This window comes from Apis laboriosa, unplaced genomic scaffold (genome assembly GCF_014066325.1).
Source record: "Apis laboriosa isolate Shangri-la unplaced genomic scaffold, ASM1406632v1 scaffold14_cov150, whole genome shotgun sequence".
In the NCBI taxonomy this organism is placed as follows: Eukaryota; Metazoa; Arthropoda; class Insecta; order Hymenoptera; family Apidae; genus Apis; species Apis laboriosa.
This window is the reverse complement of record NW_025221798.1, coordinates 3075224-3088129: the sequence shown is the minus strand read 5'-3', so window position 1 is coordinate 3088129 and position 12906 is coordinate 3075224. Positions and strand designations below refer to the sequence as shown.

General features: G+C 22.6%; 4 protein-coding genes across 4 annotated transcripts in view; 2 read left to right on the top strand and 2 right to left on the bottom strand.

The window, feature by feature from the left end:
* The window catches only part of LOC122710599 (dipeptidase 1-like), a 64367-nt gene extending 63037 nt beyond the window's left edge, over positions 1 to 1330 (top strand). Inside the window, exons 7-8 of the mRNA XM_043928546.1 lie at positions 493 to 622; positions 815 to 1330. Of these exons, the coding sequence (XP_043784481.1) occupies positions 493 to 622; positions 815 to 946 (262 nt within the window). The 3' untranslated portion in view covers positions 947 to 1330. The remainder of the gene's footprint in view (positions 1 to 492; positions 623 to 814) is intronic.
* Positions 1331 to 3138: 1808 nt separating this feature from the next.
* On the bottom strand, positions 3139 to 6656 carry LOC122710604 (anaphase-promoting complex subunit 5). The gene is made up of 11 exons (XM_043928552.1): positions 6409 to 6656; positions 6299 to 6348; positions 5732 to 6111; positions 5505 to 5655; positions 5221 to 5402; positions 5017 to 5130; positions 4778 to 4907; positions 4386 to 4688; positions 4149 to 4270; positions 3733 to 4000; positions 3139 to 3642 (listed from the first exon to the last, which is right to left on the bottom strand). The coding sequence occupies exons 1-11, from the start codon at positions 6569 to 6571 to the stop codon at positions 3274 to 3276; spliced, it is 2232 nt and encodes a 743-aa protein (XP_043784487.1). The 5' UTR covers positions 6572 to 6656; the 3' UTR covers positions 3139 to 3273.
* A 1626-nt stretch (positions 6657 to 8282) lies between these two features.
* Positions 8283 to 9689, top strand: LOC122710650. The gene is made up of 4 exons (XM_043928628.1): positions 8283 to 8326; positions 8419 to 8658; positions 8772 to 8938; positions 9022 to 9689. The coding sequence occupies exons 2-4, from the start codon at positions 8451 to 8453 to the stop codon at positions 9604 to 9606; spliced, it is 960 nt and encodes a 319-aa protein (XP_043784563.1). The 5' UTR covers positions 8283 to 8326; positions 8419 to 8450; the 3' UTR covers positions 9607 to 9689.
* A 425-nt stretch (positions 9690 to 10114) lies between these two features.
* Positions 10115 to 12613, bottom strand: LOC122710711. Its single transcript, XM_043928742.1, has 10 exons — positions 12402 to 12613; positions 12188 to 12307; positions 11850 to 12020; positions 11638 to 11735; positions 11252 to 11546; positions 11036 to 11188; positions 10840 to 10965; positions 10537 to 10720; positions 10272 to 10325; positions 10115 to 10131 (listed from the first exon to the last, which is right to left on the bottom strand). The coding sequence occupies exons 1-10, from the start codon at positions 12471 to 12473 to the stop codon at positions 10115 to 10117; spliced, it is 1290 nt and encodes a 429-aa protein (XP_043784677.1). The 5' UTR covers positions 12474 to 12613.
* Positions 12614 to 12906: the final 293 nt, after the last annotated feature.

Sequence of the window (12906 nt, the reverse complement as noted above, 5' to 3'; positions counted from 1 at the left end):
TGTAAACAGAATTCAAGTTCATTTCATCGTGTCTATACTATAAATCGGCTAACATAGAAATGATGGTGGTGTAAATTTTTTTTTCCTTCTTTCTTTCTCTACGATATTCTATGATAAGTTTTTAAGTTTTTAACGGTTTATTGATCTTCGAAAAAAGAATTATAGTTTGTTTGACTCGTTTGAATTCGTTAATGGGAAAGAATTACAACAAGTTGTAATTTAATAAATGTTTGTTATTCCGTAATACGATTAATAAACAAGCGTTAGAGATTGTTCGTTTATTTCGTTTATATAACATTGATTTAATATAAACATTGATTTAATAAATATTGATGTCGATATTCGATCGGAGGAAAAATAAAAGATGTGTTTTTTCTATGAATTTTTTATTATTTTATATCATCAAAAATAAATATCAAAAATCTTTAAAAATAACAACAATAAGTTGTTATCAAACATTTGATATTAAAGAGGCATCGATTTTTTTAACAGAACACCGAGAGGACTCGAAGATGTTTCAAAGTATCCGGAACTGTTCGCCGAACTTCTTCGAAGTGGGAAATGGAATGTGCTCGACTTAAAAAAAGTCGCCGGCCTGAATTTGTTGAGGGTCCTCCAACAGGTTGGTGGAACTCGTTCAATCTAAACTCGAATTTCTTTCCGTTAGTTTGCTACACCGCAAGCATCTTTAATTGTTCCTCGATGAAACGAAGAAAAACCAATCTACGTCTTGTGAATTGAAAAAATTTTCTATTTCTCTTTGTTTAATAAAAAAAAATAAAAAAAATAAAGAAAGAAACATTATTCGTTTCAGGTGGAACGAGTGAGAGACGACATGAGAACCGCCGGAATGACGCCATCCGAAGAATACCTCCAAGATTCTCCCGATACAACTGGCAACTGTGCACTCGATATCAATTCCGTGCAAAGAGTCATGGAAGTTTGATTGTTCTCATCAATATCCTCTGTTTAACGATGATGGTGTGTAAATTACTTCTCTACGAGCAACCTTACCGTCCTATGCTCGACAAAACGGACAGAATCTCGTCAAAAAGTCGAGAAAATTGTAACAAAAGGAAAAGATTCGAAAGGAAAGAACTTCTCGTCGCTTTTGATTCTTGCCCGCCTAAAAAGTCTTCTAAAAGCTCAATCAGGATAACATTGAACGAGAAAAAAAAAATGAAGAACCTACCTCGAACGAAATGCACAGCTTTGAATGATTAATTTGCTCGGCTGTTTTTATTGTTTAAAGGCGCAAACAATTTTTTTTTTTTAACAAATCACATTATATATTATATTAATGATGTAAATTCGTAAAAATGTTTATAATTATTGGAACAATTGAGAAAGTATGAAAATTTTTTATTTAAATTTCATTAAGATTAAAATAATCGTTATGAAATTCATGCTTTATTATGAATAATGATATGTAATTATCGGTATCATAATTTAAAGGCTTTTAAGTTAGAAAAAGTGATTATAAAATCATCTCTATTTTGAACATTTTGAACAACGATCAATATTTTGGTATTTCGTATATATGTTTCAGAATAATGTCCATGGTAACGATGCTATTTTTAATAGAATAGTTATGTATTATAAAATTTATTATAAAGAAAAATGTGTATTCTAATATACGATCTTTGAATAAAACTCGAGCAGATAGTGCTCCACTTCATATTTTTATGGTGCAGGGAAATTAAAATATCAATTCGAAGAACTATGTATATCACAAATTAAAATTTTCATTGTCATTCGAAAAATTATAGAGAATTCTATATATTTCTCAAAAGAATGGATTTCATTAAAAATCAATATAAATTCCTCCAATTTCTTCCAATTTGTTATTATATGTTATAATATAAGTACATATATTAAATTTTTATATATGTTCTTATTATATTCTATTAATAATTAATTAATTATAATTAATGAGATATAATTATAGATAATATTTTTGTTGTATTAGAAACAATAAAATATAAAATTGCTATAAAAAAAAAAAATTAACTAGGCAAACGCTTAATTGTGCGTAATTAAATTCAATACATCGGAGCAAATAAAGAAATCGTATTGTGACAATATAGAAATGTTTTCTAAACTATGTCACTCTTGTATTGTAAAAAAAAAAAAAAAAAAAAAAAAACATTATGTGTAAACCCGGCTGTGTATATTCATATGTCTTCCCCCCTTTGTTGCACCGAAAATACGTGCACTTTAGCGTGAAAAATTTGAAAAAAAAATCGAAGTGAGCATCCATATCTGAAAAATTACGGGTTTATTTAAACATATAATTATTGAAACGAATACTTTCGAAAAAAAAAAACATATCTGTTTTAAAAGTTAACAAGAAAAGAAAGAAATATATTCGCAAAATAAGTCCTGCTATTAGTATTATAGAAAAAGAAAATATTATTATAAGAAAAATGCTTTTCACAAAATAAAAAGTATTTGAATAAGATAAAAATTGCTCACAAAAAATGTCGATAAATTTCAAAAATGTGTGCGTGTTTTTCAACGGATGTAATCTATCACTTAAGTATACGCATTCAAAGTTTCTTCGATGAAAGTACCATCTATACATCTTTGACGATTCGCTGAAAATTTTTGGGATTAAATAAAAATCCTCGTGATTTTCGTGCGTTATCATTCACCTATCTGTGTCCTGTGTGCACTTACTATGTGATTCATGCGAGTTGATTTTTGAACAGAAAAACTTGTTGGCAAATGATAAACAAGAAATGAAGATAACTCGTATGAACTATACCTAACTCCCATAATAGGAGTAGGTAAAAAACTTTAGAATATGGAAAATTCTGTTGTATCTTCGCGGCAGACTCTATAAATAAATGTTTCTATTGTATACTTGTCATTATTATTTAAAAATTCTTTATTTCTCCTCCATTATTTTATTTTATAATAGATTAAATAATCATTTTCAGAATATATTTCAGGTAAGTTTTATATTAATTTTATATTAAAAACTTTTATTAACATCAATTTATTAACATCTTTTATTTTAAAAAATAACCATATACATACAAATAACTTATTACAATGATTATATGAATATCGTATTAATATCGTATTAATATCATAAGATTATAATTTTTAATTAATGAATATTTAACGTTTCAATATAAAAAGAAAGATTTTTACGAAAATACAATTGAATGTTTCGTTCCTTAATACACAGAAAAAAAAGAGTATTATTTCAATTTATACATATATTTGTATGTTTATCGTTTTTTATTTTTTTTTTTTTTTCTGTTTTCAATATAATGATAAATTATCTAGTTTTGTAAGAAGTTGTTGATCTAATTGACGAAATTCAAAAGCACATTGATTTCGTTCAGTTTTAAGATCAATCTCATGACATAGTAAAGATTCTAAACATAATGTAACTCTTAGTTTTCCATATGCTTCGATTTTCGTAAAATAATTTTTTGCTTTGGAAAGAGCTTTAATAGCTTTTAAAATTACTTCCTTTCGAGTTTTGTCGCATATTGGAGCAGTAGCGACTAAACATTTTGCATATAAAATAAACGCTCTACCTTGATCATAATATCCTCCATGCGCTAAAATTTGCGTAATTGCTTCCTCTACTAAATTTAATGCTAAAGTTGGCATACCCATTATTAACTGAAAATATTAATATAAATATACTTAATAACAATAATTGTGAATGTGTAACTTCAAATCATAGAAAAAAATATTAACTAATTTAGTTACCTGAATGTTTGCAAGATGCATTTTTATTAATGCTTTATAATAAGATAAATGATTCTTTATTGCCAATTCTAATGCTGTATTTAAAAGTACTAATGAATTAACTCCTACAATTCCACTCTCTGATGAAACAGAAGCACACATTATTTGACTTAAAAGAATCATAGCTCTTATTTTATTTTGAGGAGTTATTTGTTCATCTTTCTCAATATTATCAATACATTCTAAACCTTTCGGATAATCTCCTTTTTCTAAACAAACTTCCGCTAATCTATTCAAATTTATAAATATAAAAATTATGTATACATACATATCATTAAAAATGAAGGAGTTTGAAGATATTTTAAATTTCATGATATATATACCGAATATACGAATACTGATATATAATGAAATAATATCTTTAAATATTATTATACCTAAATTTACATTCCAAAGGATCTAAACTTGAAATATTTAACGCTATTGCTTCAGCTTCACTCCATTTTTCTTGTCTCATTAATTGTGTAAATACATAAAGTTGCTCACTTAGCATCCATATCTATAAAACAAATATATAAAAAAAATAGTATGCAATCATATATAAACTTATATAAATAATTCATTTAATATTAAATCAATAATATCAATTTGATATGGATTCATATAAATGATACCTTATTACATGGTTCATTGGGAAATCTTTCTTTAGCATGAGCAAGTACAATATCAACCAAAAAATATTCTCCAAATTCTACTAAGATGTTTGCAATATTAACAACAGCTTGACAAGTAGATGGACCATTAAACATATGTTGTTTTTTATCTCCTGTATTGTGTAAGAGTAATAATTGTGCACAAACAGAAGACATTTCAGTTTTACCATAATATGCCCATAATGCAGATTTTTCCGCATACGTCATCGACATTAAATCTATCATGGAATGTTGACAATTTAAAACATCAGATTTCATCAGGGTCTACAATAAATATATTATAAAAATAATTCTGAATAATTTAATTTAGTATATATGTATATCAAATATAATTGAATTAAAAAAATATATGCCTCAAACACTTGTGATGGATTTTTAGCTTCTAATGCAGAATTATGAGCATATGCAATAAGTCCTAATCCAGTTGTATGAGTTATTCCTAACATACTTGCTTTACCAACTGATCTTTCTATAAGAGGTCCCCTAAAATATTTTATATATATATATACAAATAAATTTTTTATATTTACAATTTTATTTCTAACATAAAGAAATTAAGTATTAATTATTTATTGAAAAAATTTTAACTCACTTTTGTTTGGTAGTTAAATGATACATCCAAGCATGTGCTAATTGTAAACATACATTATCTCCAGCTTCTTGAGCCATCATGATAGCTTCTTTTAAAGCAGCTTGAGCTACTTCTCTTAAATAAAAAGAAAATAACAACACAAATAATTACGCATATTTATACATTAAAAAAATATATAAATTTTAAAACTTATATAAAACATACTTATGATTAAATTGAGCATGTAAAACTGCTAAATTTAAAGCTGCATATCTAAAAATACGTGATCTTTCTTCAGGTGCGGAACGATTTTCCAAAGGTGCTAATCTATCAAAGCAATGATAGAGACTGTCTATAGCTCCACAGTATTCATTGACTCTTAGACAGTTTAAATAACTTAAATAATGCTGAAATATATTAAAGAATATAAAAAGTAAGAGATATAAAAAATATCATAATTATATTTTCTCAAATAATTGGGAAAAATGTTCTTACCACATAGTACTCACAGCTTCAGCATAATAAGGACTACAATTTAAAAGTTCTCGTACAAGAACTTGAAGTTCTGCAGGAGACATTGCTTTATGTTCATCTGTCTGCAATGCATGTGCTTGTTGTGCAACGAGTAACTCAGCTTGTCTTCCACCCCAAGTTTTAGTTCTATTAAAATATAAAGAAATTAAAATAAATTCTATGTACAATACATGTATAGATTATAAATATAATAAATACATACTCATTTGAATATGAATCTTTTGTTTTAGAACTTGCAGATACATCAGAACCATCAAAAGTATTAATCCTATTATCAAGATATTTTTTTAAAGCTTCATATAAGGCTACAACTTGATCAAATGGTAACTTTTCAAAAAAAATTATAACTCTTCTTATATATAATCCAAGAACAGAATTTTTATTTAGAGCAGGCAAAGAAAGAGAATGATCCAATGTTGGTTTCATAAGTCGTCCAACATTATCAAATAAATCTAATAATCCTTCAACTCCTTTCCCTCTTAATACATTCAATTGTACTTCCATGTGATGTGCAAATCGATGTAAAATATATTCAGGAGAATATAAAATATTCAAAAGTGTATTAAGCTCCATGTCAGGGGACTAACCAAAAAAATATAAAAAAAGACTTCATTTATTTAACTTAAATAATAAAATTAAATACTAAAATTTTACTATATAGTAAGTAGTATATACTAGTAAAATATTTCATTTTATTAAATTTAAAAAATATATCAAGATATATTTAAAAATATAAAGTTTTCTTTTTTTCTTAATTAATAATACTTACTTGAATCAATTTCAATGCAACTAAACAAAAGTCACGTCTTTCCACAATTGCTGAAAAAAAATATTATTTATTTATATTAAATAATTTCAGAATTATTAATATTAAATTACCTTTTGTCGTTTCATTACAATATTCTTTAATTAAAATAACAGTTGCTATTTTATATGGAGTTAAGGTCTCTTTTTGCAATCTTTTTATATGGCCATCGATGTTCATTAAATCCGTCGACATTATGATCAAAGTATTATAAAATATATTTAAAATATTTACCATTTACATACATACAGTTTTCATTATAAAGAAGAACTAAATTTTATATAAACAATAATAAACCATTTTAAATATTTAACATATATCAAAATTGTTTTGTTTCATATAATAAATACAAACTGGAATATTATTCTTTCAATTTGCTACAAATTGTTGACGAATAACATTTTGTACATAAGATAGACAAGAATCAACAAAAAATATTGATGATCAGCGCCATCTCGCGTTTGGATCACCGAAGTTTGGACTTGTTATTAGCATAGCAGAATATACAAGGAGGTATGCGAAGTCGTAGACAAAGAAAGCATCATTATAAGAAAAGGATAGAGATCATCTCCCACTACTACGGAAACGATACATGGAATATTAATTAATTACACATTTTTTATACAAAATTTCGGCACTTTTAAGATTGCATCTTAAAGCTAGAACTTCAAACAAGTTTCTCGTATCAATTTTGATATAAAATTCTTTACCATTAATTAATTATTAACGATTAATAATTATTAATGCGTCATACGTTCTAATACATCGAAGACGCCATATTGAAAATTTATTAATTATGCGTTTTCTACGCAAAATTTCGGCATTTTTAAGATTGCATCTTAAAGCTAGAACTTCAAACAAGTTTCTCGTATCAATTTTAATATAAAATTCTTTACCATTAATTAATTATTAACGATTAATAATTATTAATGCGTCATACGTTCTAATACATCGAAAACGCTATATTGAAAATTTATTAATTATGCATTTTTTACGCAAAATTTCGACACTTTTAAGATTGCATCTTAAAGCTAGAACTTCAAACAAGTTTCTCGTATCAATTTTAATATAAAATTCTTCGCCATTAATTAATTATTAACGATTAATAATGATTAACGCATCATATGTTCTAACACATCAAAAACGCTATATTGAAAATTCATTAATTACTGGTTTTTTAAAGAAAATTTCGTCACTTTCAATATCGCATCTAAAAGTTAGAACTTTAGGCAAATTTCTTACATCAATTTTAGTGTAAAATTCTTTGTCATTAATGCAAAATGCTGAAATTTTTAATTGAAAAAGATTAATTAATAAATATTCAATATGGCGTCACCGATGCATGGAAATGAATGACACGTTAATCGTTAATAAATACTTAATGATAAAGAATTTCATATTAAAATTGTAACGAGAAACTTGGCTAAAATTTTATCTTTTAAATGCGGTTTTAAAAGTGCCAAAATTTTGACTAAAAAACGAATAATTAATGAGTTTTCCGTCTTATCGAAAGATATTTTCTATCCTTCTTGTAGAATATTGCCTTCCTTGTCTGTGACGTCACAATTAGTATACCTCCTTGCATATGCTGCTATGCTAATAATAAGTCATAGCTTCGATCATCCAAACGCGAGATGGCGTTAGTTTTGAAAAATTGTTTAAAACTTAATAATATGATATATAACCTGTATCACTTCTAACTTGTCATGATTGAAAGATAGATTTTTTATTTATCAATAATTTAAAACTTTTATTTTAAAGTTAAAATAATTGTAATGAAGGAAATATTTATTATTAATTTTATTGCATGTGAAAAAAGATTTCATGTTTAATAAAAAATAATATTAAAAATTTATTTTAATTAATAATTTAAAATAATTATCAAATGCAATACAAATATTTTATCATCATTCTAAAAAATAAATATTTATATATATCATTAGTATTTTAACTATTTAACATAATTGTATTTTAATACACATGATTAAAAAGGTTTGAATAAAAATAATATTTTATTTTTATTTATTCCAAAATAGAAAATTATTAATTTTATAATTAATAATTAAAATTTTATTTTTTAATAGAAATTCATATTGCAATTTTAAATTCGTTAAAAATGATACGAACATTTATATTCTTTGACTTGGAAACAACAGGATTAATAACAAAAAGTTGTATGCCAAAAGTAACCGAGTTATCATTAATAGCAGTATCAAGAACTGCTGTATGTAATACTAAGGATTTTTTACCAAGAGTTTTACAAAAACTTGTTTTACCAATACATCCAAATTTGAATCTTTCAAAAGAGATTGAAACATTGACAGGTAATATGTAATTTAATTATAATAATTAATTTTTAATTTAATAATTTAATAATTTATTTCACATAGACTTCTATATTCTTTAAGTTTTATATGAATAAAACTTATATTGTTAGGTTTATCTAATGAAAATTTATGTGAAATTCAACATTTTAACTGTGATGTATATAATTTAATAATAAATTTTATAAATCGACAAAAAGCACCAACTTGCTTTGTAGCTTATAATGGAAATAATTTTGATTATCCCATCTTTTTATCAGAACTTAAAACTATTGACAAGGTATTTATAATTCATAGTTTTATGATATGAATAATTTGATATTAATATAATCTAATTAAATAATCTAATTTTAATTTTTAAAGAGTTTCAGTGAAAATATTTTAAGTATTGATATGCTACAGTTAGTAAAAGACTTCTTTTTACGTGAAGAATCAAAAAAAATGAATAACCAAATTAATTCTTGTAATATTGAAGTTAGTACTTTATTGAATGATGGTTATGATAAAATTTTATCTGATGCATTAGATTCTATTATAAATACAAATAATGATAACAAAAATGACACTTTTCTTAAAATTGAGAAAACTATATCTCATTCTAATAGTATATCTAATACTCCACAAACTAATTATTATAAAAAAATGCAAGAACTGAATGAAAAAACACCTAAGAATCAAATTATAAAAATTCAACATTCTGATAAAAATTTTCAGGACAGAAAAAGAAGTATAAACGCAAGAAGAAAATTAGATTTTACAAATAGTCGACCAATAAATTTTAAATTAACTAATGTTTGTAAACATATTTTTGGTACCGAGCCTGAAAGTGCACATAGTGCTGAAGGAGATTGTCTTACAATGATTCGCTGTGCTATTCACTTAGGAAACTTTTTTGTAGATTGGGCTGATTCTAATGCAATACCTCTAATTAATCATATAAGTAAATAGTATTTATTTTGATATATCAAAAACTCTTTTATTTTTTAAATTTTTTTTTTAATATAATACAATTATTTAACAAATATATATAAATTAATATATATTTATAATAATTATATATATAATAATTAATAATATAATATGAATGTTTTTAAAATAAATTATTTTATGTTTCAAATTTTATATTAAATACAATATATTACATAAAAATCATAATTGAAAAGATATAAACATATGAAACATATTAACAAAATAAATATACTAAAAAAATAAAATGTTTAAAATTAATTAATATCAATGTTCTAATTTGAAAATATTTTGAGTATAAAATTAAATACAAAATTATTAGAAATATATTGAATATATATTTATAAAATATTATAAAATATATATTTATGAAGTTTTATAAACTTTGAATAAAATTTTTAATATTAAAAAATAATTTTGTTATATAAAAATATTTTGTTTTGTTATATAAAAATATTTTAAAATAAATCAAATTATTATACATAAATTACTATTTTCTTCTTGTATCTCATTATTTCGATCTATAAAATTATATAAATATATTTTAATATAAAATTATAATTATAATATAATATAATTATAATTATGAATATAATATAATTATATTTTATTATAATATATTAATTATAATTAATATATACCTTCTATATATTGATTGTTATTTATTTTTTCTTTTAATAATTGTAATTCGTTTGAATTTACTGTAATAAAAAAAAAATAATAAAATTTAGATTCAATATAAACAATCATTTACAATGATTATTAATTTTTGAAGAAAAATTTCATAATAATAATTTTTGTTTTATTAATCATGCAATCATTTATATTGAATTTTATATTAAAAGAAGAAAAAATTGTGAAAAATTATATTTCAAATATCATCATTTCGTAATTTTAAAAAGCACAACTTACAAATATATTTAGCTAATATGAATTGATCACTTGAACATTTTTCAATATTGCTTATAATATTTTTTAAGCGGTAAGTTATGTTACGCATTTCTATTTTACTAATCTTTGAGAATAAATTATACTGTTTATCCCAATAAAATTCCAACATGTGCTTATCACAAGCATAATATAATTCTTGAAGCATCTAAAAACAATAATAATTCATATGAATAATACAAATAATGAAAATTATAAATTTTTTATACATATTGATTCTAATATTATATATTATATATATCATTACACATATATATTATATCTTACTTTAAATAAAAATAATGTAAATGGTATTTTTTCAAGATCATTTTTTAATTCTTCTATTTTATGTAAAAATAAAGTTTCTATGTAATAACTTGCAATACTTTTCCAATTTTGTGTATCTCTTAATTTCTAAAAAAACACAACAATGTTAGAAATGTTTTGTAATATTAAAATTAAAGTACATAATTTATTAAACAACCTTTATTTGACGTATGACTGGTTTTATACGACCATATTTAGCAAGAATTTCTTTCTCTTGATAACTAAAAGAAAGTCTCCAATAAAGATTTTTATTATTAGAATCATTATCTGTTAATGGTAATGGAATTGCAAACCATGTTTCATTTCGACACTAAAAACAAAAAATTTTTATAATATAAAAATATTTTTATTTAAATATAATAGACATACAAACATTTTGAAGTTCATTAAATTTTGAAGTAAACTGATTAATGTTATTTATATGGAAAGCTAATGTTGGAGCTAAATCAATATGAATATTTTCAGTTTCATGTGGCATATTTATTATTATTGTATATGCAGGACCACTCTCTATTATTTTGATTTTTATCTTTTGATTATTTACTATTAATTCATATTTATCTTCAACTTTTGGTAATTTATTAAGAACTTTAGATAGAATTCTTTGAATCCAAAAACGAAATTTATCTGGATTTAAATAGCCAGAATCAATAATACTGTTATATGTTCTAAAAAAAAAATAATATTTTATATAAAAATATAATGAAATTGTTTATATATTATTATATAAATTATAATAATTATAATTTATTCTTCAACTTTTTTTCTTTATCTGAGAGAAGATCATATTTAGATGAATTATATATAGATGATTGATCTATTTGAATTTGGACGAAAGCTGGCCTTTCCGAATAAAACTGGATGGAAAAAAAATTTTCATATCATTAAGAATTATATTATATAATTATATAATATCATTAAGAATTAAAAAATAACTTAAGATTATTATAATTAAATAAAAATATTCTTACATTTATTTGTTTATTATTAAAAGGTAATTTTAAAATAATATTTAAATCAAATTCATTTGGTTTTTCTATTTTTGTTCCTTTATAAAAACTACCTATAAAAATAATTTCTTGGTATGCTTTTTTAAACAATGAATCCTCTGATTTCATGAGATTTATCATAGCTTGAATCACCTATTGAATTAAATTATAATATTATATAATAAAATATATAATATAATAATATACATTATATACATATAATATACATATAACTATATATAATAATATACAATTATATAATATATATTATTATATATAAACTAATATATAATATCATAACATATAATATAAAAACATACCAGCAATAAAGACTTATTAATTCTATGTATATCATCATCTTCTAATGATATAAATATTTTATTTATTGCATTAAATACTCTATCATTAGATAAATTTTTCTTTAATTCCAAATTTTGCATCTAGATATAACATAAAATATCGACATGTATTTTTTGCATTCATTATTTTAGATTATTATAAAATTATAATAGCACTTAAACTTAAACTTCAAACCTTGAAAAATTTTATATAAATTAAAATATGCACTACAAAAACTGTACTACTAAAAATAATTAATTTTATCATATAATATAGAAGAAAAATAAAAAAATCTTAAATGTGTAAATATATAAAACTCTTTATATAATATATGTATATTTTAAACATATGACATCTTAAACACATTTAACGATAACGCAAAGTAAACCAGAAACTATACTTAGAATCTATACTGCCAAAGCTATGCAAGTAAAAATATTAGATAATTTCATTGGATATTACTAGTTTTTCTTTAGTTTACAATAAAATATATATATATATTGAAAATAAAAATAAATATTAACGATAAAAATATAAGATATATATATATATATATATATATATAAGATATATATAAGATATATAAGATATATATATATATATATATATCATATCATATCATTTTCCATATAAGATATCAATTAAAATTTATTTTTTAATAATTTTCAATTTTTTTAATTAAAATTTTCAAATTTTATCA

Coding starts and splice junctions, on each gene's coding strand:
- LOC122710604 (XM_043928552.1), bottom strand. CDS start 6,571: ATGGTAAATATTTTAAATATATTTTATAATACTTTGATCATAATGTCG. Junction 5,403..5,504: donor GTCCTTATTATGCTGAAGCT/GTGAGTACTATG, acceptor AATATATTTCAG/CATTATTTAAGTTATTTAAA. Junction 4,271..4,385: donor CCAATGAACCATGTAATAAG/GTATCATTTATA, acceptor TTTGTTTTATAG/ATATGGATGCTAAGTGAGCA.
- LOC122710650 (XM_043928628.1), top strand. CDS start 8,451: ATGATACGAACATTTATATTCTTTGACTTGGAAACAACAGGATTAATA. Junction 8,659..8,771: donor AGAGATTGAAACATTGACAG/GTAATATGTAAT, acceptor TTATATTGTTAG/GTTTATCTAATGAAAATTTA. Junction 8,939..9,021: donor AACTTAAAACTATTGACAAG/GTATTTATAATT, acceptor TAATTTTTAAAG/AGTTTCAGTGAAAATATTTT.
- LOC122710711 (XM_043928742.1), bottom strand. CDS start 12,473: ATGATAAAATTAATTATTTTTAGTAGTACAGTTTTTGTAGTGCATATT. Junction 11,547..11,637: donor CTCTCAGATAAAGAAAAAAA/GTTGAAGAATAA, acceptor TTTTTTTTTTAG/AACATATAACAGTATTATTG. Junction 10,326..10,536: donor CATATTAGCTAAATATATTT/GTAAGTTGTGCT, acceptor TTTTTATTACAG/TAAATTCAAACGAATTACAA.